Here is a 21,689-nt window from a genome sequence, read left to right on the forward strand (position 1 = left end):
CAATGTCAAATTTGGCTTGCAGTAGAATGAAGAATAGTCTGAATTATTTTTTTCTAGAAACAAAGCCCAGAAATTAAAATTGAATAGATAAATGCCCAAGATAAACATTCTTACAAAAGGTTGAATTCTAATCAAGAATTAACAGCAATGAAAAGGTACCTTCAGCAGTCTGAAGAACACTAGACTAAATGTGAAAGCAGAGTACTCAGTGGTGACTAGAATAGCCAAACTTCAAAACGCAAATACAGCGCATCAGTTATTACCACAGCTATGAAATATCTTTTCTCCAGGCAATGAAAAGAATGAAGCAACAATATTGCTTTTCCACAACCTCATTCCTGCCTTTAGGATCACTCCTTATTCCATGCCACTCTTGCTTCATTCAAAAGAAAACATAGGATCTTGCTAGGAATAAAGCACACAGGGCCAGAGGAGAAAAAATTTCACCTACTAAATGAAAACATGCAATAAAGGCTTAACCCAGGGAATACCGTATGTCACAAATAATACTGAATATCCACTTCCTGGGAGATTTACACAATAGAGTTCACATCAGCAGCCGTTTCACCATAATATAGATTCAAATTGACAAGACTGAGGTTTTATGGAACAGCATTTATCTCAAGATCGTCAGGCAAAGTCATTTCATTTCTTACGATTCATTTCATTTATATGGCAATGTATTAGCTGGATGCGTTATTGATTGTTGCTCTGTTCAATTTCAGTTTTTACAACATGGGCAAAGTGATCTGAAAAAATATCACCCACCTCTGGCTTTTTTCTCCTCTTTTAAGCATAGAAGTGTCTATAGCACGCCTAGGAAAACCATTTCATTTCATTAGACATCCGATCAGAGGAATACATTCTAGAACAAGCAAGTCCTTTTGAAGACCTTACTGTGAAAGCCAGCTTCTCTAGAATCTGTACTAGAATATCTAGAACTACTTCTAGATAGTGCTCTCTCCTCTGCTTGACTAGAAAAAGGCAAAGATGGAAGCAACAACAGCAGCCCCGGTACAGAAAAACAGATCAGTAATCCAAGAGTAAGACTGCTTCACATCTGGGTAGAATGACCTTTCAAGCACAGAGGGCTGCTTGAAGCAGACAAGCCACAGCCGTCAATCTGCAGAACCCTAAGACAGTATAATTTGACAGCTGCTATGAATATTATGAATACCATGGATGTCCTGTTACTTTCATCTGACAGTCTGTGGAATGTAATAAAGAGCCAGCAGTAAAAAAAAAAAAAAAAGAAAAAGAAAATATAGAAAAATGAGCACAAACAGAAAGCACATTGAGACAATAAGAATGTCCTCCTAACTGTAAGTTGTTAAGCTGGCAGTAATGGCATACAGGTGAACCTAGGCTGCTGTTCAATAGCATTTGAATAGGCAGTAGGATTTATAACTAAGTCCCTTCCCATTTTTAGGATGTACTAAGTTCTCAAAACCTGTATAAAAAATACTGTAAGTTTTACTAGGGGGTTGCTTCAAAAGAGAGGAAGAGGAGAAAGTCACAGCATTATACTTGGAATACAGTACCTTTAATTAGGTGCCAGGAAAATCAGGGTCCCACTGTATAGGCACTACATAAGGAAGAATAAAAGGGTTACTTTCTCAAGAGCTTATGGTGAAGTCCGAGAAAGAGTCGGGAAATTACCAAGTAATCTGCAAGCCTAAGGACAACATGTCACATCTCCATAAGTTCACTCCAGACAGAGCCAGAACTCTCCCAGTAGCTTTAACTTCCCACAGGAAAGAGAGGTATCTCTGATCTTTATAAAAACTGTGTCAAGAGCTGTTCATATCCTTGATTTACTCTGTTGTGCACTGCTGAGGAAATCTTCCTGATCTTCTGGGCTGGTGTGAAGCTACAAGAGTAACTGCCACACACCTGACAGTTTCTTGTACACAGGCCTTTCTGCAACACAAAAGCATTGCTAAAGTCAGCATTTTTCCTGTGGAAGGAAGCTTTTGGCAGGAACAATTTGTTTCTGATATTTAAAATGGCTGTTCTCGCATTTAGACATTTTCTGGTCATATGCGATTTTCTCATGAGCAGCCATACCAATTCATCATAGTAAAATTTTCACCTTCACATCGTTACACTACTTTGACAGCACTTTCTAATTCTGTTGTCTCCATCTAGTAATAAGCATTATTGGCCAAAAATTAACCCATTAATTGAAATGCAGACAGCAAAGCTGTTCAGGTGGGACTCAATTTCGAGTGGTAGAGACCGCTTGCAGTGAAGCGATTACAATCAAATAAAATATGCCAATATGATTTTATCTGAAATTTTTATTTAGTTGGAGTTCACTATCTGGAAATGAAGTGCCTATGCGCCATCTCATGGTCAGTGGCAGTCGGTGCGAGCCCACACACGAGGGTTTCGAAGGCAACATTTGTGTCACTATGAACAGCAACACAGGTTTTAAAGCTTCCCGAAGCTTTATTGCTGGCGAGGTCCTCTGCAGGCACTATTTTTCACAGAATTTCACAGAATCATGTTCAACATATATGACGTTATCACTTCAAACAGGCCACAAATCAGAATAGAATATATGTGCTTTAAAACTGTATGTTTTTAAGAAGCTATAGAAACCTCAGCTTAAGGTTATTTACACTTTATAGTAAAATTGGTATGTTTGGAAAGACAGCATTTTCGTTGAATTTTGGTGTTTGTCTCAAAGCAGCTCTCTTCTTTGCCCTCTTAAAAGGAATATTGTTGGTATTTAAATCCTTACGGAAGAAGAAAATGCAATAACATTATTTGCCAAATATCCTTGTTCTCAACTCAAAATGCTTTAGGTTGTGTCCTCCCCCCCCCCTCTTTTTTTTTTTTTTTTTTTAAGATGTGTAACTGGACTTAGTTAAGCCTCAGCATGTAGTGATCCTGGGGAGACGCAGAGTACATTTTAGGAAGACAGGATATGTTGCCCACTAGAAACATCCATTCGGGGCCCTAACCGATGCGGAGCCAATTGCTTCATGAATTCCCTGAGACTTGCACCAAATAGCCATTGTTCTCAGTGTGCATGTAAGACACAAAGACAGCAAGGAAATTACTATTCTTACACAGTAGGAAAACAGAGCACTTGATCTGTGGTTGCTAAGGAATACCAACAGCAATGCAAAGATCTGCCAGATGAATTCAGAGGGGATAAGCATCTAAACATTTGTACACTTTTTTTTTTTTATTTGTCTCAATATGATACTGTAATTGGCTAAGCAACCAAACAAAGCCCACAGAAACCAATGGAAGTCTTTTTTTGGGCTTCTCTGGGCTTTGGTCTGCGCCATGAACTGCAACACTGACAGCCTGGAAACAGAAAAACAAGATTACACAACAAGTAGCTCAGATTAAATTGGTCTTTTCACAGCCAGCTCCCCACAGAGGTCTGGTGTCATTCTGTTTGGGGTTGCTTAAAGTAGTAATCGATATACCCCTTCATTTTCTTACAGGTTGTCAATCTATACGTTAATTTATAGTTATACATCCTTTTCATTTATTTTTGTCTTTACTCCTTCATACTATTAGAAGGGAATTACCCAAACTTGAACATGAAATCTTCAGGCCATAGAAGTCAGAAATGATTTTCAGTATGGCAACATTCACATACCAATTAAGCAAACAACACTTCCTCACCCACATTACAGAAACTAGGAGGGAACCACATTTATATTTCACTCTACTCCATCTAATTAGGAAGCCTGTCAGCTGATCCTAACACTAGAAAGTCGCCCGAGAAGGAGGAAAAATGGTATCTTGCAACAGCACCTTCTTTTTGGCTAGGGTTATTTCACACTTCTCAGCCTCCCCTAGAGCACGTTTTGGGAGGTGACAGCTAAAATGCGTTTTAAACACAGGGCACCTTAAGGCCTGTTGATTTACTGATTTAAAGCATCAGATGCTCCAGTGCTCACCTCTTTCAACATTTTTACTCTTGCCTCCAAGCTAACTAGGAAGACCTGCACATTATAAAGCGTGCCTGATCTCACAGGTCTTTGGCATTGGTTCTTCAGACATATTTTTGGTTCTTCTTCTTTTGGTTCTTCATTGGTTCTTCTCCATATTTTAGAGCTAGTTCCTTCTCTTCCATTGCACACTTAGCAGCATTAGTGCTTAGAGACCATGCTGAAGAGCAAAGCCCAAAGCCATGACTAGATGAGGCCATGTTTCTGAGCCTATGTAGCAGTAGCTACACATTGCACAATCAGTGCGCAGCACCTGTGTTGAGATCCTACTTATCTGTGGGGGGAAAATTACTTTTAGATGTCCTGCTTCAAGTTTTGATCTGTCGCCCTCCCTTTTATCAGAAGAAACTTTAGTGAAAACGTAAGTGGATTAGAGCCTGAATTGGTTGGAAAATGAAACCCTTTCTGCCGTGTTTTAACCCATCGAGTTCCTTCTCGCTGTGCAGCTCCAGGAAAGGTCACAGCGACCAGCGGAAGGACAATCTGCCCCCTCGCCTCCCGGCCCCACACAGACCCCTCTGCTCCCTGCCCTTTCCCTCCTCCACCCACGTCCCGAGGCCGCCCTCCATCCCCGCCCCGCCCCCGGGCGGGCCCGCACATGCCCAGCACCGCGGGCAGCCGCCGCCGACACCCGCCCGCTGCCAGCCCCGTCCCCGTCCCGCCGGTAGGTGCCTGCCCCAACGGCCACCGGAGCGAGGGGAGCGGGCGGCGGCCTCCCTCCGTCCGTCCCTCCCCGGGCTCCGTACCCGCAGCCCTGCCCTCCCGGGGGTTGACGGTGCCGCCCCCGAGGCGGGAAGCGGGGAAGCAGGAGCGGGGAGGGCCGGAGCCGTCACGTAGGGCACAGGCGGCTGCGGAGGGTGAGGTTGGAAACGCTGTTTTCAGAAAGCGTGACTTTTTTTTTTAATCATTCTTGCCTGACGGGTCGGTTCTAATTACAAACATGTTGTTCAGGTTGCTACAGAGTGACTTTTGTGCGAGCTCGGTAAAAGCACGCTTTGAAATACTGTTCGAAATCACGAGATCTTTTCGCCCTTCACTCGCTTGCTATGCTTTTCTAGGAAGCAGATAGCTTTCCTGCGAGAGCAGGCCGTGAAGCCTCCTGCAGGAATGCTTTTTGCTATCATCTGAATCTGGGCACCAGGAAGAGGCAGGAAAACACAGGTGTGTAGCAGTTTGAAAGACATCCTGAATGACCGACCCTTCCTAAAAACAAACACCTCTAATTTGAGAGGTGTTGTGCCTCAATGCTAGCTTGCAATCATTAAAGCACATTAAATGCAATATTTAATCCAGCTTTATTCAGCTGGATTCTCATTTTTAAAAAGCTGATGTGTGTCGAAGGTCTTGTCAACACTTGTACATTTGTAAGCTGGTCTTTAAAATACCTGGAAGGTAAAAGGAGGGGAAAGACTTTTTTTTTTGTTTAGTAACCAAGCACCAAATTCCCGGATCAATGCCGTAGTGCTGTTATCTGAACAGCAGCATTTGGCCTAATCTCTCTGTGCCAGTGTCACTGGGAGGCTATGACATAAACACTGTGCATAAAGTGAAAAAACACCTAATTCCAAACGGAAGAAATCCAACACTTGATTTTAACATGGATGAATTGACGTTCGATTTACAAAAGGCCACATCTATGCAGATGACAAATTGGAGGCTTTACTTGTGGCAGTTGTCCATACCAGAAGCACTTTTCCAGCTGTATGTCCAACTAACTGCTCTTTCCCCACAGATATGAATTATTCTCGGTTCATCACGACTGTGAGCGCAGCAAGAAAGGAATCTCCAATAAGACTTCTGAGTGAGTATATACCTTCTTTGTAGGGACTCTGGAAGAAGATCTTTGTGTTCTGGACTTTGCTGAGTTATCGTGGCTAACAACTTGAAACTTCTTAAGAGAATATTGTGCTGTAAGCTGACAAGTATTTGCAAGGCCAGTTAACTGCTCTGACTTTTTTTAAACTGGAGATGTCAGGCAGGCATAAAGAAAAGTAAATTGCCTCAAACCATTTCAGAAACCCATCCGGACAGAAGAAATAGTATTGTTCTGTCACTTAAACATGTGCCTGAAAGTCTCTGCTACTGCTTCTGAAGCAGAGCTTTTGGCACAGCTTGTTACTCAATTTACACTCATTGCCCAGGAACAAAACTGCTAATGTCTTGAAATGCAGTCCCAGCATGTTTCTTTCCACCTCACTTTCCTGTATCCTACTAATAGATTCCCCAACCCCAGCTCATTGTTACTACACTTTCCTTTTCTATATTGCACTGCTATCTTTAGGCTACCATGTTACATAGTCTTCTGGGTGACAAATAGAAAAGGTTAACTGCCTACTTGCTTACTCAGTTGAAACCTACGGGGACCTGACAGAATCAGAGCATGAGACATACTTCAGTAGTTAAGCCTTCAGGGGTCAATTTCCTCTCCTGGCAAGGGGTTGGCATTTACTGCTCTGCTTAAATTATTTAATGCATGTACAGCTAAGTCAACTAATTCACTCTAGTTACTCTCTATTCACCTTTTAAGTGATACATTGATAGGCATGATAACAAATATTAAGTAGCATGGCTTGTACAAAAAGACTTCAACACTGCAGTTTTGACAAAGTAAATCTCCTTACAAAACCAAAAGTCAGAGACATGAACAATACTGCTGAACTGATAAGAATTAACTCCCCATGCTCAAGTTTGCTAATAAGTAGTAGAGAATAAACCTGTTATCAGGAGTCTCAACACCAGATTTGGTATCCTCTGACCTCTCATATCTGATGTGAAAGCATCAAGCCAGCGTGAATGCCATACTCTGAGATCTTAGACTGAATGCAGTCAAGTGCAATTGCCGAATACAGTCCAGTCTGTGCTGCAAGCAGAGCACAGATAGGATCTGAATGATTGTGAAACTGACTTTAAAGCAAGAATTGTCAACATTTTCTGTATACTGTCTTATTTACACAGTGCCTCTGCCACTAAAGCTGTGCTGCCAGAACAATTTCCACTCCCTTATGGAAACACTGTCATCATAGATGTAGTACACTGGTAGCAGTGTACTGCCATGTTAACTAAAATGAGGCAGAATATAGAAACAATCATTCAAAATCAGTCTAAACAGAAGGCCATTAAGATTTTAAATTCCTCAAGCTTAGAGGTATCAGTCAGAAAAAGGTTTTCTAATAGTATAAAAACAGTCCAGATAAGGCAAAAAAGCTATTTTTACTTTAAAGAGAATTTTTGGTGTTGTTCCTCCCCCACCCACCTCCCATCTTTTTAAACCATAGAGAAAGGCAAGGTTAAAACGAGTTACCATATTTTTCAATTCATGACTTGATAAACAATGAAGCGAAATATAGAACAAACTTCTCTGGTCCATTATTGGATACTGACTAAAGTGTGTGAGCAGTTCCTGCAATAATCAGATTGTAATCAAGGTTTTTTCCTTTTACTCTAGCTGAATTGATGCAAAGGTCTCCTCCATCTCTCATCTCTCTGGCTGGAGGGGCACCAAACCCTAATGTTTTTCCATTTAAGAAGGCTACTGTTGCCATTGGACATGGAAATGCTGTTGAGATTGGGGAAGATTTGATGAAGAGGGCTCTTCAGTACTCCGCCTCAGCAGGGTATCTATGAAGGCTGCTTGCACTTAAAGATACTGGAATCAAAGGATCATTAAATCCTTTTTTATTGTATTAATTGATCTTCACAAAAACAGCTTTAACTTCTTTCAGTTTTCTTCAGTATTTACATTTCAGTGGAAATTTGAGTAGATGAATAATTTTTTTAATATTCAAAATTCTTAAGCCAGAGCATTTCCTTGCTGCTGGTGTTTGAGAATCCAGACTCCTAAATCACTAAAAGGACTCATTTTGCAATAAGATATTCATTAAATGATACTGCATTGCAGTGCATAGTTTCCACATCTTGGAGTGTTTGTTTTGCTCTTATTTGGTACCATGTATTAAAGAAGTCAACCCATACTACTTGTGGTAGTGGAATTGAAGTATTTATAGTATTGACATTTTTAGTATAAACAATGCATATATTAAGTTAGTTTAGCACTCAAAAAACTCTCCAACAGCTAGCACCAAATTAGGTTTTTGACACACTTGCAAAAATACTTGTGTACCTACATAGGCACACAGGGCATTAATGAGTAATGTGTTCACTTAAATATTAGGAAAAGTCACAGCTTAAGTATGCAGACAGCTATGAACATCCTGCAGAAACCTAAGACATTTTTGAAGAACCCATTTCCAGATTTCTTACTGCCCACAGCCTGTTTCCAGAAGTGTTGCACACTTCGTCACATTGCCACATTTGAGTATGGAAGAATCATTCCTAGGAAAAGATGCTGTTTAGCCTCCATCCATTTCATCATTGCTAAATCATTTAGTCTACAAACCAAACTATTTGGGTAGAAATGTTCATCTCTTCTGCTCTTCCATAAAAAAATATTTTTCATTATTTGATAAAGCAAGTGACAGTTAAATCAGACTCTGAACTGTGTGCTAGATTTGACACTGATTTAGAGGAGCAGCCCATCTTTGGCCTGTATAAGATATTAGATGCACCATATCTTATTCATGTTTCAGGATTCCAGAACTGTTGTCTTGGCTAAAGAAATTTCAGAGAAATCTACACAATCCCCCAACAGCCAACTATAGTCCTGAGCAAGGACAAATGGAAATGTGCATCACAACTGGCAGCCAGGAAGGCTTGTGCAAAGTAAGACCAAAAACTCCGTATGTTAAAAGTACTTCTTTCAAAGAGATGTTTTTTCTTCTATCAGTTCAGTTCTACTCAGCATTAGGTGTCAGTATACAACAATATGCAGAGTAGTTTGTTAAATGTACGTCTCAACATATTATCAACACAATATAATAGAACGTAAAACAGGTTGGGCAGTCTCATGTCAAAAATACCTGAGTTCTGATAAACCAAAAAGTCTGTCAGAAGATCTAGTATAACATTTCATGTTACTCAAGCAGTGCAGTAATTGATGCATTATTTGCTTTGCTGTAGCTCAATTCTAATTGTGTTAGACTTAAATACTTAGCCTTTTCAGTCCACTGCTGCTTAGTTGATCCTTTCTGTAACTGAAGCACTGTTTCATTTGTATAGAGAACTGCTTCCATTTCAAATTGTTATCCCCTAACTGATTACCTGGCTTCGTTTGGTTTCAAAAGCTGATTCTTCATCTGTTTTCTACACAGCTTAGTTAAATTGTTAGAGAATTACTAATACGTAATCAAGATTTATAATCCCACTAAAGTCAGAACTATGAAGTACATGTAAAATATTTCCAAAATACACTGTTTTCTTTCACAGGTATTTGAAATGCTCATTAATCCTGGAGACAACATCCTTTTGGATGCACCTACATACGCTGGGACACTAGCAGCTGTAAGTATTTAAGCAACAAAGCTATGAATGTTACATTTGAACAGCAATATAGTACATATGCAGGCTTATATGACCTGTATTTACTGCAAAAACACATCTAAGAATCGAGTTTTTACTGTCAGTCTGGTTAAGTTCATAAGTCTGATTAAGTTCATACACATTAATTCATACAAGCTTTGCCAGGACAGTGTCCTTTTCTAAATCCTAGGACGAAGGTCATATTTGAGATTGGGAAGAAAGCTATCATAGCCTTCTCAGTTGGAAACAAATTTATAAGTAGGTAATTTCATCATGTCAGCATGTTTATAACTGAAGTATTTTATAGTCTGATTACACTTATACTGTACCTATAAGTCCCATAAGTTGGAATAGGCATGGAACATCCATGAGTTTTAAAATGTGAATTAATAACTGTACAAAAATAACAGTTTACCTCTGAAAAAATAATCAGTACATAATTAAACGTCGACTAAAAATGCATAAGAACTGTAAGAAGAGTTGGGATAGATGATATACCACTCCAGTCTAGTTGCCCTTTGCATCAAAAGGAATTTTGATATTGTTGGCTATGCTAAATTTGAGTATATGTTTGGCTAATCAAAGCTAGTTCGGCAGCAACTTGCATTTTTACATTGAAATGCTGAGCTACATGGTACAAATTCAAATTCCACAGAGGTGAGACAGTGTATTTTTTTGTTTGTATTTTTCCTGTATTTTTTCATACTGCTGTCAACATGACATTACAGTAGCATCACTTCATTCTCCCTTGTATTGCCGAATATATCTACTGAGAACAGATTCTTTGCCCTTTGTCAGTGAGGAGTAGCATATAGTTCTGGCACTTCCACTTAAGTAGAATGCAAATTGTCAGCAGGAAATGAAGTTTCAATACTTATTCTGTGTTGAGAACATGAGAGCACAACTCCTGTGAGTTGGCCTTTCTGCTTGCAAAATCATGCTGTCTCCTATAGAAGAGCACCAGTTAGACATTAGTTACCCACTTTTCCTCAGGTGGCTTAACAGGGCAAATTAAGAGTTACATGCTAAGTTTGACAAGCTGCACAGCAAGCTGAGGCAAGCTTCCTGTGGAATCACAAGGAAGCAGAGTTTGTAGATAGATATAAAATCATAAAGACTGGTATTGTAAAATTTCTAGTGATACAATGACAAAAGAAAGACTTAAGAATTATGGTATTATAACAGTTTTGTTCCTCCTATCAACAGCTGAGACCTTTGGGTTGTAACATTATTAATGTTCCTAGTGACCAACATGGCATTATTCCAAAAGCTCTAAAAGGAATTCTATCTGCTTGGAGTCCAGAAGATATAAAAAATCGTAGTCACAGTCTCCCCAAATTCCTATACACTATTCCAAATGGCTGCAACCCAACTGGCAACTCTCTGACCGCAGAGCGCAAGAAGGAGATTTACCAGGTACATAGCTGGGGCTTTATGAAACTTGTTGGTAGAAATGGATAAGTGTCAGTCTTTTTTCAGTTAAGGATACCCCACGTGGCATTGGGCTCATTATTGGTCTAGTAGATATTCTTCCCAGAACTTGTTTCAAAGTAAAATCTCTTTCATGACAACTCTGCAGAAGTAGACTATGCATTAGGTAATATTTTTTTTCAGTAGTAGCCCATTGCTGGCTGCTACCTTTGCCATGGGCTTCAGAGTGGGTTTACTCCAAGTCTACTGTACAGTTTAAACACTACATGGAACAGACCTTCAGTTACACACCTGTCCTTCCACTGCAGGCACTATGCCTACTGTTTAAATAGCTCCAAATTGGGCATGTAAAACCTTCTGTTGATAGGGCCTTGTGCATAGTGAATGAGTGGGATCATGGTATGGTCCTGGTAATAGGCCCAGAGTATAGAAATAACTGAATTTACAGTCTTTACATTTTAATGAATCTTTTCTTTGTATTCATTTCTTTCTTTAGCTTGCAAGAAAATATGATTTCCTTATAATAGAAGATGATCCTTACTACTTTCTTCAGTTTGAAAAGGTAATCTGTCTTCTATACTAAGTAGCACATTTTCTTGTCCCAAACAGAACTAAGGTTTGAGCCATGAATCTTCCTGCATACTCTTTTTCATGTCCTTCCAAATTAGTTGCAGGCCTAGCAGTCTATTGCTACTTTCAGTTTTTGTCCCCTTTGTGGTATTTTATTGCATCGGCCAGTTAATCACGGCAGTTTAAATTCCTCACGCTTTACAAAGGACAGAATTTCCTTCACTATTAAGAAAGTGACAAACTTTGCCTGCAGAGCAGAACAAATACGCCACTGAAGCAGCCTCTTAAAAATAGCAGCATCTTAATGTGACTTTCAGCCCAGTCACTTCTCCATTCAGTGGAAGACCACCTGCTTCCAATCTACTGCATCTCATTTCTACCCCTTTGCCTTCTAGAGACTCCAAGGGAGTTCTCCCAAATAGCACAGGAAGTAGTACTGGATAGGCAGCTTCCCTCCTTCCCTTTGAATTTTCCCCACATGGGTAGTGATAGCAGTTAACTGTCTTCATACGTGGATCTGCAGCAGCACAATCTGCTCAAGCATCTAACTTTAGGAATGAAAAGCTGGTCTTATCAAAGCAGTTACTTTTGTAGAAGCTAAAGTGTAATAATTTGTTTTGAAATATGTTTTTGTGGGAGGAGGCAATAAAATTGCTTCACTTACAAAGTCATTGAATAGCATTGTTTAGCTTTGCTACAGTGTGAGTGGAAAATGTGTAAAAGTAGTAGAATATCTGATAATATCTGATCTGTGTTGAACTCGGTACGATCAAAATTTGGACATAATTTTTTTTTAAAGGTAGAGCTAAAAGCTACTGTGTCCCACCTTAAAAATTACAACATCTTTCTGTACACTCCCTAAAAACCTTGTCAGAGAATTCATTATTTGTCTCCCCTACTTATGGCATCATACCAAAACTTGAATTGAGCACTTGTATGCAGAGCAGTACGCTAAGCATCAAAAAGTAACAATGTTGATTCTTGATGACTTTCATAGAACATTATCACATCTCAGACGGCTGGTCTAAACAAACATTTGTCAGCAAGTTACTGCATTTTGTCCTTTGAATATCCATCTAAAATATTTACTAGCAAAATATTTAAGAAATAATTATGTCTTCATAGCAAAGAAAGTAATTCTTCCATAATTCATACTAGCAACTTGGATTTTTTTTTCTTCCAAGCCATGGGCTCCAACTTTCCTCTCAATGGATTTGGATGGCCGAGTTATCAGGACTGACTCTCTCTCTAAAATTCTCTCATCTGGGTAAGGCCAGCTTCAGACCGCTCAGCATTGTGTGTTGTTTATGTCGTAAGACTAATACTACCTCTGACATGATCAGACATGTCAATTTTTTCATCTAATACTTACTCATTTCTAGAAAGTACTTTTCTTCAGTTTGCTCGCTTTTCTTGTCATCTCTTGACAGTTATTTTACTTCAAATTCAGTTTCCCTCCAGACACTGATAGGCCATTCGACCCAGGCAGCCCAGTCTTCCAGGCACCATATAGGCAGAAAGACTGAGATGCTGGGCTGCAGCTCTGTTCCTGCAACTCCTAAGAAATTCTTTTTCCATTTCTTCTCTCTCTTAGCTTTCCCGCAGACTCCCTACACTTCCAATATAAAAGAGAAATGATGGCATCGTTCTCAACAAGCATAGCGTTATACTGATCTCTTATCTTCAAGCTTTACAGTTCTTACAGGTTGTCTCCACCTGAAAAATTAAGCTGGCTGTTTTCAATTACACACAGATTGACTTGTTTGATTTTTAACTCACTTCTGCTTACTATTCTGATAGACATAGTAATGTGAATTCTGCACTGGCAGCTAGTGGATTGTAACTCCATCCCCAAGGAAGTGGGGAGATAACACGATGTTAAGTGTGATTACACTTTGAGAAGTGAAACTACAAAAAGGCATGGTACAATTTCATCTTTGTCAAGGACACATCTGAGTTTACTGATTTTATTTTTCTTCAAATAACTACTCCAGACAATCTGAGTAAAGATGGGTCATAAGCCTTGAAATGAATAAAAGCCTAGTTTATCAGTGTAGATTGTTTATTCTGCAGTGCTGAAAGCAAGCAAAAAGAGCAAGCCTGTTTGTCAGTTCCTATCTGTTTTTCCATAAAACTTGAGCATTCATGATTTTGGTTATGTGAATAATCCACCTTTCCTTGCCTTTGATTCATGTAATCTTTATGGTTGCAGAGAAAAGCCTACAAATGTGGGATGCATCCTGAAGTCCCAGAACTAGGGAGCAACTATGAGCATTAAAAGCCCTTTTTATTTATTTTTTTCTCATGACTGATACTTAGCTCACAATTTGCTTAAAGTTGGGACTTACAGCAGTACAAAGATAAATGCATAAAAGATTCTTACAGTGTCAGTGAAATGGTTACAGGTTTTCCAGTTATAAGTTAAACAATAACTTAAAGATTAGCATATGGCATTTCCTGTAGTAATTTTTTTATTTCTTCTAGGTTGAGAATAGGTTTTCTGACAGGTCCCAAGCCTCTTATCGACAGAGTTATTCTACACATTCAGGTTTCAACAATGCACACCAGCACTTTCACACAGGCAAGTACTAAACTGCTAACTGAATTGTATTGAGAAAAGATAACATATTTCAAGGTACAGGAAACCAAAAACAAACAGATTTTATAGTTGCTCTGCACTTTTCAATTTTAGTTATAAAAACTTGCGTTGTTGTTTTTGCCAAAGAAGAGAGACCACCAGAGAAATTACAATCAGATGTTGAGGGTATCTTAGTGCATGGAAAGCACCACTGCTTCAGCTAACATGCCCTTAGCCATCAGATTTCAAGAACCAAGATTTAAATTATTTTCTCTTGACAGTAGGTTCACTTGAAAAACCTCAATGTGAAGCATACATTGGAAGTACTCCCCCCTCCATTTTTCATTACAGTCAGTAGCTAAAAGACTACTGGCAGCACACAAGCATCACAACACAGTCAGCCATCTACAGCCCCTTTATAATTAGTAATAAGTAAAGGAGAGAGACATCAAGCACATCTAGATATGACTTTCATCTTCTAACTCTGCTAATTCATCATAGAGACAGTATTAAAGCAGAGAGACTGATGGAGTGGAAGAAACTCCTGTAAAGCAACACACATTGCCTTCCTTTAGCTCTCCAATTCACTTCCTTCCTCCTGCCCCAGCATCTAAATACTTAAGGAACCTTGGAGACAGCTGTAACATGGAATAAAACTGTCTGTTGCTGCTGCCACCTCTGTTTATAAAGGACTCCAAGAGACCACGCATGCAATTGCTTGCCCATGGGGAATTCTGAATAAGATATGGCTACATGTCTTTTGATGATTGTGGAAAAGTCCAGTTTAAAATACGGTATTGACGGTGTGCTTTATTTCTTTAGATTATGATATCACAGCTTCTTCAGCAATGGGGAGAAAAGGGCTTTTTGGAGCATATAGACAGGTAGGATCATGTCACGTGCTGAATCCCATCATCTGTCATGCTGCTTCTTGTTACCTACACAAAACATTCCTTGCAGTGAACAGGCCAGAGGAGATGCATCAGTTTGAGGTAGATAGATGAGTAGTCCTAGGCCAATGGGGTAAGCCAGGTCAACAAGACTGGCAGTATTCATATGGAAGTGCTGAAGGAACTCTGTGTGAAATTGCAGAAATGCAGGTCAAGGCATGTAAACTACCACTACAGACTGGCAATCTGTTGGTCCTCTGGCATAGCAACTATGCAACTCCCATCTGAAAAGAACTGAAGAGGATCCTGGGAGCTACAGGGCAGCGAATGAAGATATCATCACTGCTAGATAGGGTCTATAACAGAGACTAAGATCACTGAGACAATCTTACACAGGAGCCATCATGGCTTCTATAAGGGAATTCTTCCCTCCCTAACTCAACAGTGATTCATCCTCTAACAGCCTTAATCCAATTATTGGGGACGCTGGAGAAATGAGAACAGAAAGCACTACAGAAAGCATCAAGGTTTGCCTAGACTCACTAAACATTTCCTCTATCACCACATTTGGTGACAGAGGGTCCAGGGTCTAACTCAGTGAGGCATTTCTTACAGTGACCGACATGCATTTAGTTTTCAGTTGTTTTCCTGGGAGTATCCATGCTTCATTTCAAATGTCATACTTAGATACCCTTAGAACTCCAAGTTTCTACATTAAGGGGTAGTATGCTATGCGTTGTAAAGGCTTGTAATAGGAACGTCAGAAAAGCATGAAAAAGTTTCTTATGTCTGACTGTAACTGCCACTTCTATGCCCTGAGATCTGACTATTGACTATACTATAACTACTACTAACTAAAAAAATAAAGAGATATCAGTCCTAGCTTTGCCTCATTTTAGGTTCCGTGGGATAGGTATAAGAAATAAGAGCATAATGATTGGTTTTATAGGGGAACTTGGACTACGCTTCAGCTCTCACTTTCAGCAATTAGAATACACATCTTAAACATCTTTTCACTTACCTTTTTCCTGACAGTGAGGCAACCTTACTCAAGCCAGAAAGCTGTTCTTCTTCTTGACCTAATGAAAACAGTACTATAGTAGGCTAGCTACAACCCTTTATAACCTTCTAGACCCCAATGTCAGGTGACTTATTGATTAGGCCCAACAACTGAGTACAATTTCCTCATGATTTCATTGGGGTCAGTTGACTTGTCAGATCATGTTCCTGACTAGTAGCTAGACTGTGGTTTGGAGCAGTTAAATTTCTGTGAAAGTCTTGTCTCGTGCTTATAATTTCATTCCACCATGAAAGTCAAAGAACATCACAAAAAGGCAGAAAAGTTACAACAGAATTTATGATGCAGTAAAAATTGCAGAAGATTTACCCTTTCTTGCAGAGTGTAGCAATTGGTACAAGCTAAGTCCTTGAGATACATGTTTGTCTATCAGGTTCAATAAAATACATACAGAAATCAAAGCTCTGGGTTCAAAGAGTATCAAAAATGTAAATGTAAGATTACTAAGTACGGTTTATCCCCAGGGAAGGAAACCCCTTTACACCTGATCTATGAAATCTGTATCAAACATTTCTCGTGTCTACCATTGCAGAATCACAGCTCTCTAATTTTATGCCAACAAAAGCAGTAATGCTACAAGACTTGTCCCTGTTTGTCATTTTCCCAAGTAAGACATGGAATTATTTGGAAGTTTTAGTTAAAGTGTGAAGGCGGTAGCTTCAGAGGGTTAGAACAGGGGAAGCCGTCAGATAGTCATGACAAGTTTATCATATGATTTGCTTTTTACTTTATGAAATATCGTTTCCTTGTGTACCTATTACAGAAATTCAACCCAAATGCACCAATATCGCCTATGTGCTTTTACAGATGTACACGTCCTTCATTTTCTTCCATATGCTTGTTTTGTGCGATTACTGTTGCTAACACGGCTTGTATCCACTAATATAATAGAATGGATATCATGTATTGTTTAGTACTGAATTTTCCCTGACCTGTAAATATTAAGAAGCAACTACAAAGGCACTTCCTCTATCCGATTGATCTGTGCTTTGTTGGAGAGACACTGAAGCATTCAAGACCTTTCGGATACATATACAAAGTTTCATATACACATTATTATTGTATTGTACTGATCTAGGATATACTCATATTTCCACCAAGCATGCATTTTATTTGTTAAAGTAGAAAAGCCTTGTTTCTGCTTTTGGAAACAGACTCTGAAGCACTATGGGATCATGACTTGGAATTGATAATTTACTTTCAGAGTTGTGGAGTTCTACAAGACCCAGCGGGATGCAATGCTCATTGCTGCTGACAAGTGGCTAAAAGGTCAGTGAGTGCAACACAGCTAATTACTTAGACTTTTTCTCTAGCTATTTATCATATTCGTGTTCAAGAAAAATCAGTAAAGGTCATCTCTTGACTGAAGTGATAGGTAAGCACTATAAGCAAATCAATGACATTAAATATTAAGCTTAGGACAAATTATCTAAAGCTGCTGTTTTCATGCTTTTCTGGTGGGGGACGAGATGAAAATGAGAAAAAAGCTCACTGCATTACTGTATAAAGCAGTTTTACAAAAAGCATGTATTTCACTCCACTATATTTTTATACTTGTTGTGTTTAAAATTTCTGTCTTTAAAATCTCCATTTGAAATACCCAGATTTAGTGGCCTAAGTTTAAAAGAAAATACAAACAACTGATACAATACTAGTGATGGTCATTCTTCCAGAAATGAATTTCAGATGTCCACTTCTGTGGTTGATCAGAGCACAGAAAGAAACTGATCGACACCAGTGCAATTACTATTAGTGACTCACTGCTTTTAGTCAGTCTGAAGTAGAATCAGCAATAATTATTTAAGAACTGCCCACTTAGCTGAGACACTTCCGTGGGACTTAGATACTTGAGTACCATATGTTCATTAATGTACTTTCTCTTGCTAATTCATGGTTTTTAGATAAGTATTTCCTCTTTTTCTATGTGGGTCTGTATGATCATGGGTTATTGACTTTGGACCCCCTTTGTCCCAGTTTCCCAAATATCAAAGCAGCATAATAGCACTGTGTTACCTTAGGATGTGTTGTGAAAATATACTCATATGTAAAAGATTATAGGGTCTTCAGATTTTTTTAGAAACAGGAGCCATATTATTACAGAAAACAGACCTTTATTTTGTAGATATGTAATGGTTAAATACATCAAGGAAGAGATGACAATGATAAGTCAAAACAAAAAACACATCCTAAAACAAGTAAAGAATTACTTCTAGGTAAACAAAGGTACACAGTAAGTCTGCATATACAATTTAAGACATAAATCCTCTCTAAGCCCTCTCATCCTCCTCATAACTCCTAGGCTCCCATTTTCTTTGGGCAAAAATCTGTAACCAATTTAAAGGAAAACAGTTTTCTGCTTTGCTACACTTAAATTACATTGATAGTCAATGTAGTACTAGAAGAAACTGCAGCAGAAAAAAATATTTTAGATTGCTTGGAGAGGGTATTTACTTGATCTCAATGTAATCAAGAAATTTAATTTCTTAATATTCGGGTTTTCCATAATTCAAAGTAATCTCTCGCAAAAAGTACTGAAAATACCAGCATGAGTGTAGTAAGCCCACACAGATTTGATTATTATCATAAATTTAGCAAGTGGCATTCTGGATCTGTGGCCAAATTCCCTCTGAGTTCATTGGAGCAACAAATCTACATCCATGAATCTATAATGTATTTATTACAGGTGGAGCAGAAGTTTCTTTCTTGATTCAGTTCTTTTTTCTTTCTATAGGCTTGGCAGAATGGTATCCTCCTGCTGCTGGCATGTTCTTATGGATCAAAATTAAGGGAGTTTCTGATACAGAGCAGCTGATCATGGAAAAAGCCTTGCAGAAAGAAGTATGATTTATGGCTTAATGGTTTATGATGTTAAATGAGGAAAGGATAAAATAAATTTACCATATCTATCCCCACATATGCACACACATAAAAGTGAAGGAACTTGAGTGCACAATCATCATCGAGTCTCTGAGTCACAACCATCACATAATGTAGTGACTCAATAAAATATTTTCTTGTCTGTATTCAAATGTTGATATTTAATCAGCTTAAATTTAAATCATATATAATATTATATATAATATATATGAGATATATATATTATACTAATATAGTGGGCAGCCATCATTGATACAGAAATATATCTTCTTAATAAGAGAAATTAAGTGTGATTTTGTTTCTACAATCTGTAAGAGGCAACACTGTGCACTGAGTAAACTACATCCCACCGCACTGGTACATCTAAACATTGTGATAACAAGCCAGACCTTGTTACCAACCAGCCTAAGAGCTCTCTGTTTGTTTCTGTTTTTTTTTTATTGAAGTCTGATGCCAGTTTCCATATTTTTAGCTTCCTGTTTTGAAGAGGCAGAATATATTTAGCCACATTCTGATATCAGTGTTTCAACAGTGAGCCTTCTAAAATTTAATATAATATATTGTTTTAAAACCATACAAGTGGTTATACCTAGGTGTCTAATCACTTTTTCTTAGGTGTTACTTGTTCCTGGAAGAGCATTCAATATCAATAGTTCAGAGCCTAGTTCCTATGTCAGAGCTTCCTTCTCTCTATCTTCTCCAGCCCAGATGGATCTGGTAAGTGAGAGGAATTTTTTTTTTTATTTTATTTTCAAGAACAGTTTCTCACATTAATGATGTTCCCTTATTTTTAAATACTTACTTCTTATGCATATTCTTATTTGCCTAATGTAGTTGTTTTAGTACTTACACAATAAGCCAGTACTTCTAAAGCAGTATTAGCTGTTTCTTATGCAAGATACTCATATGGAAATTACCTGAAAGGTACCAAATTTTTAGGACCACTTGATTTTTTTCTGTGTATCTCATACATGCAGATTCTCACACTTAATCAACCCAGATATTATTCAGAAAGGCTTTAATGAAGTCAGAGTAAGTTTTGCTGTTTGTCTTAGCACTAGGAAGCATCATGTGTCTTTATTTTCCTGGTTGTCCATTCTTGAGACTGAATTACCTTTTTTGTATGTTGTCAGTCCTTCAGAAGAAAGAATATTGTTTTTCTTTCCTACAATTCACATACATGTTGCATTTCATTTCTCTGGAATATATGTATTTTACAAATGTTTTGGATGTTATTTGGCTGTATCTGTAAAATCAGTGGAGAGAAAGACTAGGATATATTTATTTGTGCAGATTTAATACTCCTTTGATTCAGGTGCTTGCAAGTTCCGTATTTGGAGTTTCATTTTCATTCAGTTACAAACATTTGTAACAGATGGGTGTTTCTATTGTCCTTCTCTTTCTTCTTCTGTATTTATTCCTTCTTCTTCATGAAAGTAATTCATAACCATACTACTGACAGTTAAATTGTATCTTGCTGACATTGTACTACATGTTTCCCCACTGAACTGTTCTTTTTCTCTTACCTTTGGAGCCTCTAGGCTCTTATACTGGCTTAAAAGAGATACACTTCTAAGGATCACTAGTTGTATTAAAAGTACAACTCGTTAGCTGCAGTTGAACTCTGAATAATCATTGAACATCACTATACATAGTCTTTTTTTTTCAGAAAGCCCTACCTTTTATTTTCTATCAGATTAGTGGAAGCTTTATCTAGTCACAATATGATTCAAGGCCCATATATGTTGTTAAAAAAGTAAAACAGAGAATATCAGCAGAATTTGGCAGTATAAAACTGTGAGTTCACATATTGTTAGGGTAGTTTTAGTAGCTTTACAGATTTACTGTTTATTTAAGTAATGCTGGAATATGAATGAGAACTATCTTTGTATCATTGCAGGCTTTCAGGAGACTGGCTGACCTTATAAAAGAAGCTTGATGGAAAAGCTGAACAGAGCTCATACAGCAATCAAAAATATCTCCAGAAAATATTTGTTAACATTTGTATTTCATCAGAATACCTTAAAAACAAGTACAACACTGTGGTTGTTTCCTTAGATTCCTTTGGATTGCTTTTCATTCTTTCATTTTTATTTCTATTTTTTAGCTGAAATAATTTGCCTTTTTTTATGACAGGACATTACATTACTAGATTTATTCCAATTCAAAAACATTTTATATAGTTAAGAACAAAATGTTCTGTTGTTATTTCTTGTCAAATCCATAGTATTGTTAGATTTTATTTGTTGGGGTTTTTTTTGTTTGTTTGTTTGTTTGTTCACTTTTGTTTTCTGTTTGGGTTGGGAAGCAGGGAAATCAGTTACTTAGGAAGTTACACCTGAGGTGGTCTTAAGCATTATTTCTTAATCCTAGCTGATACATTCCTGCAACAACCTTGGATTTGTTTTGTGTGCCACTTTCCTTCTTGGCTCGCTGTACAGTATCTGGTTTTGAAGATTTGAAGATCAATATTTACTTTTACTAAAGTTTGGTCAGATAAAAATGATGTAAGGATGTTTTAAATTTGAAACTGACAAAATCAGGGTATAAGTAAAACAACTTTACTTAATGACTCTGCAGCCCAACCCACATCTCTAGTTTTCCCTCCGATCCTCGCTGCAAGCTGGTGCTGTGGCTGAAGCCAGCCCCAGCACAGAGTCCCATGGGGTGGCACAGCACCGGGGGGAGTCTGCAGTCCCAAAGCTGCTCCCAGGGCACCAACACCATCTTCGAAGTTGCAAATCTTTCAAGATGAATCTCTCCATTTTTACACTTTTTGGTGGCGCTAATGGAGGTCCAAACTAACAGCGTCCTCTCTACAGTGCTGCTTAACAGCGAGTTTTCAGCTTTCAACTCAGTTTCCTAACCACATG

At 38.3% G+C, this 21,689-nt stretch overlaps 1 protein-coding gene across 8 annotated transcripts; it reads left to right on the top strand.

Annotated features, from left to right (window-relative positions):
- Nucleotides 1–4,556: 4,556 nt before the first annotated feature.
- On the top strand, nucleotides 4,557–20,875 carry AADAT (aminoadipate aminotransferase). Of its 8 annotated transcripts, none has more exons than XM_050710320.1 (15): nucleotides 4,586–4,641; nucleotides 5,036–5,138; nucleotides 5,710–5,778; nucleotides 7,423–7,591; nucleotides 8,564–8,696; nucleotides 9,300–9,374; nucleotides 10,599–10,808; nucleotides 11,320–11,385; nucleotides 12,578–12,660; nucleotides 13,878–13,974; nucleotides 14,794–14,855; nucleotides 17,144–17,208; nucleotides 18,671–18,777; nucleotides 19,432–19,533; nucleotides 20,717–20,875. In XM_050710320.1, the coding sequence occupies exons 3-15, from the start codon at nucleotides 5,712–5,714 to the stop codon at nucleotides 20,753–20,755; spliced, it is 1,275 nt and encodes a 424-aa protein (XP_050566277.1). In that variant the 5' UTR covers nucleotides 4,586–4,641; nucleotides 5,036–5,138; nucleotides 5,710–5,711; the 3' UTR covers nucleotides 20,756–20,875. The 8 variants fall into 8 exon arrangements, with proteins under 8 accessions (XP_035408675.1, XP_035408707.1, XP_035408698.1 ...); XM_035552762.2 differs by lacking the exon at nucleotides 4,586–4,641 and adding an exon at nucleotides 4,690–4,834 and having other exon boundaries at nucleotides 4,929–5,138; XM_035552770.2 differs by lacking the exon at nucleotides 4,586–4,641 and adding an exon at nucleotides 4,705–4,834.
- The last annotated feature ends 814 nt before the right edge of the window (nucleotides 20,876–21,689 follow it).

This window comes from Cygnus atratus, chromosome 4 (assembly GCF_013377495.2).
Source record: "Cygnus atratus isolate AKBS03 ecotype Queensland, Australia chromosome 4, CAtr_DNAZoo_HiC_assembly, whole genome shotgun sequence".
Taxonomy (NCBI): domain Eukaryota; kingdom Metazoa; phylum Chordata; class Aves; order Anseriformes; family Anatidae; genus Cygnus; species Cygnus atratus.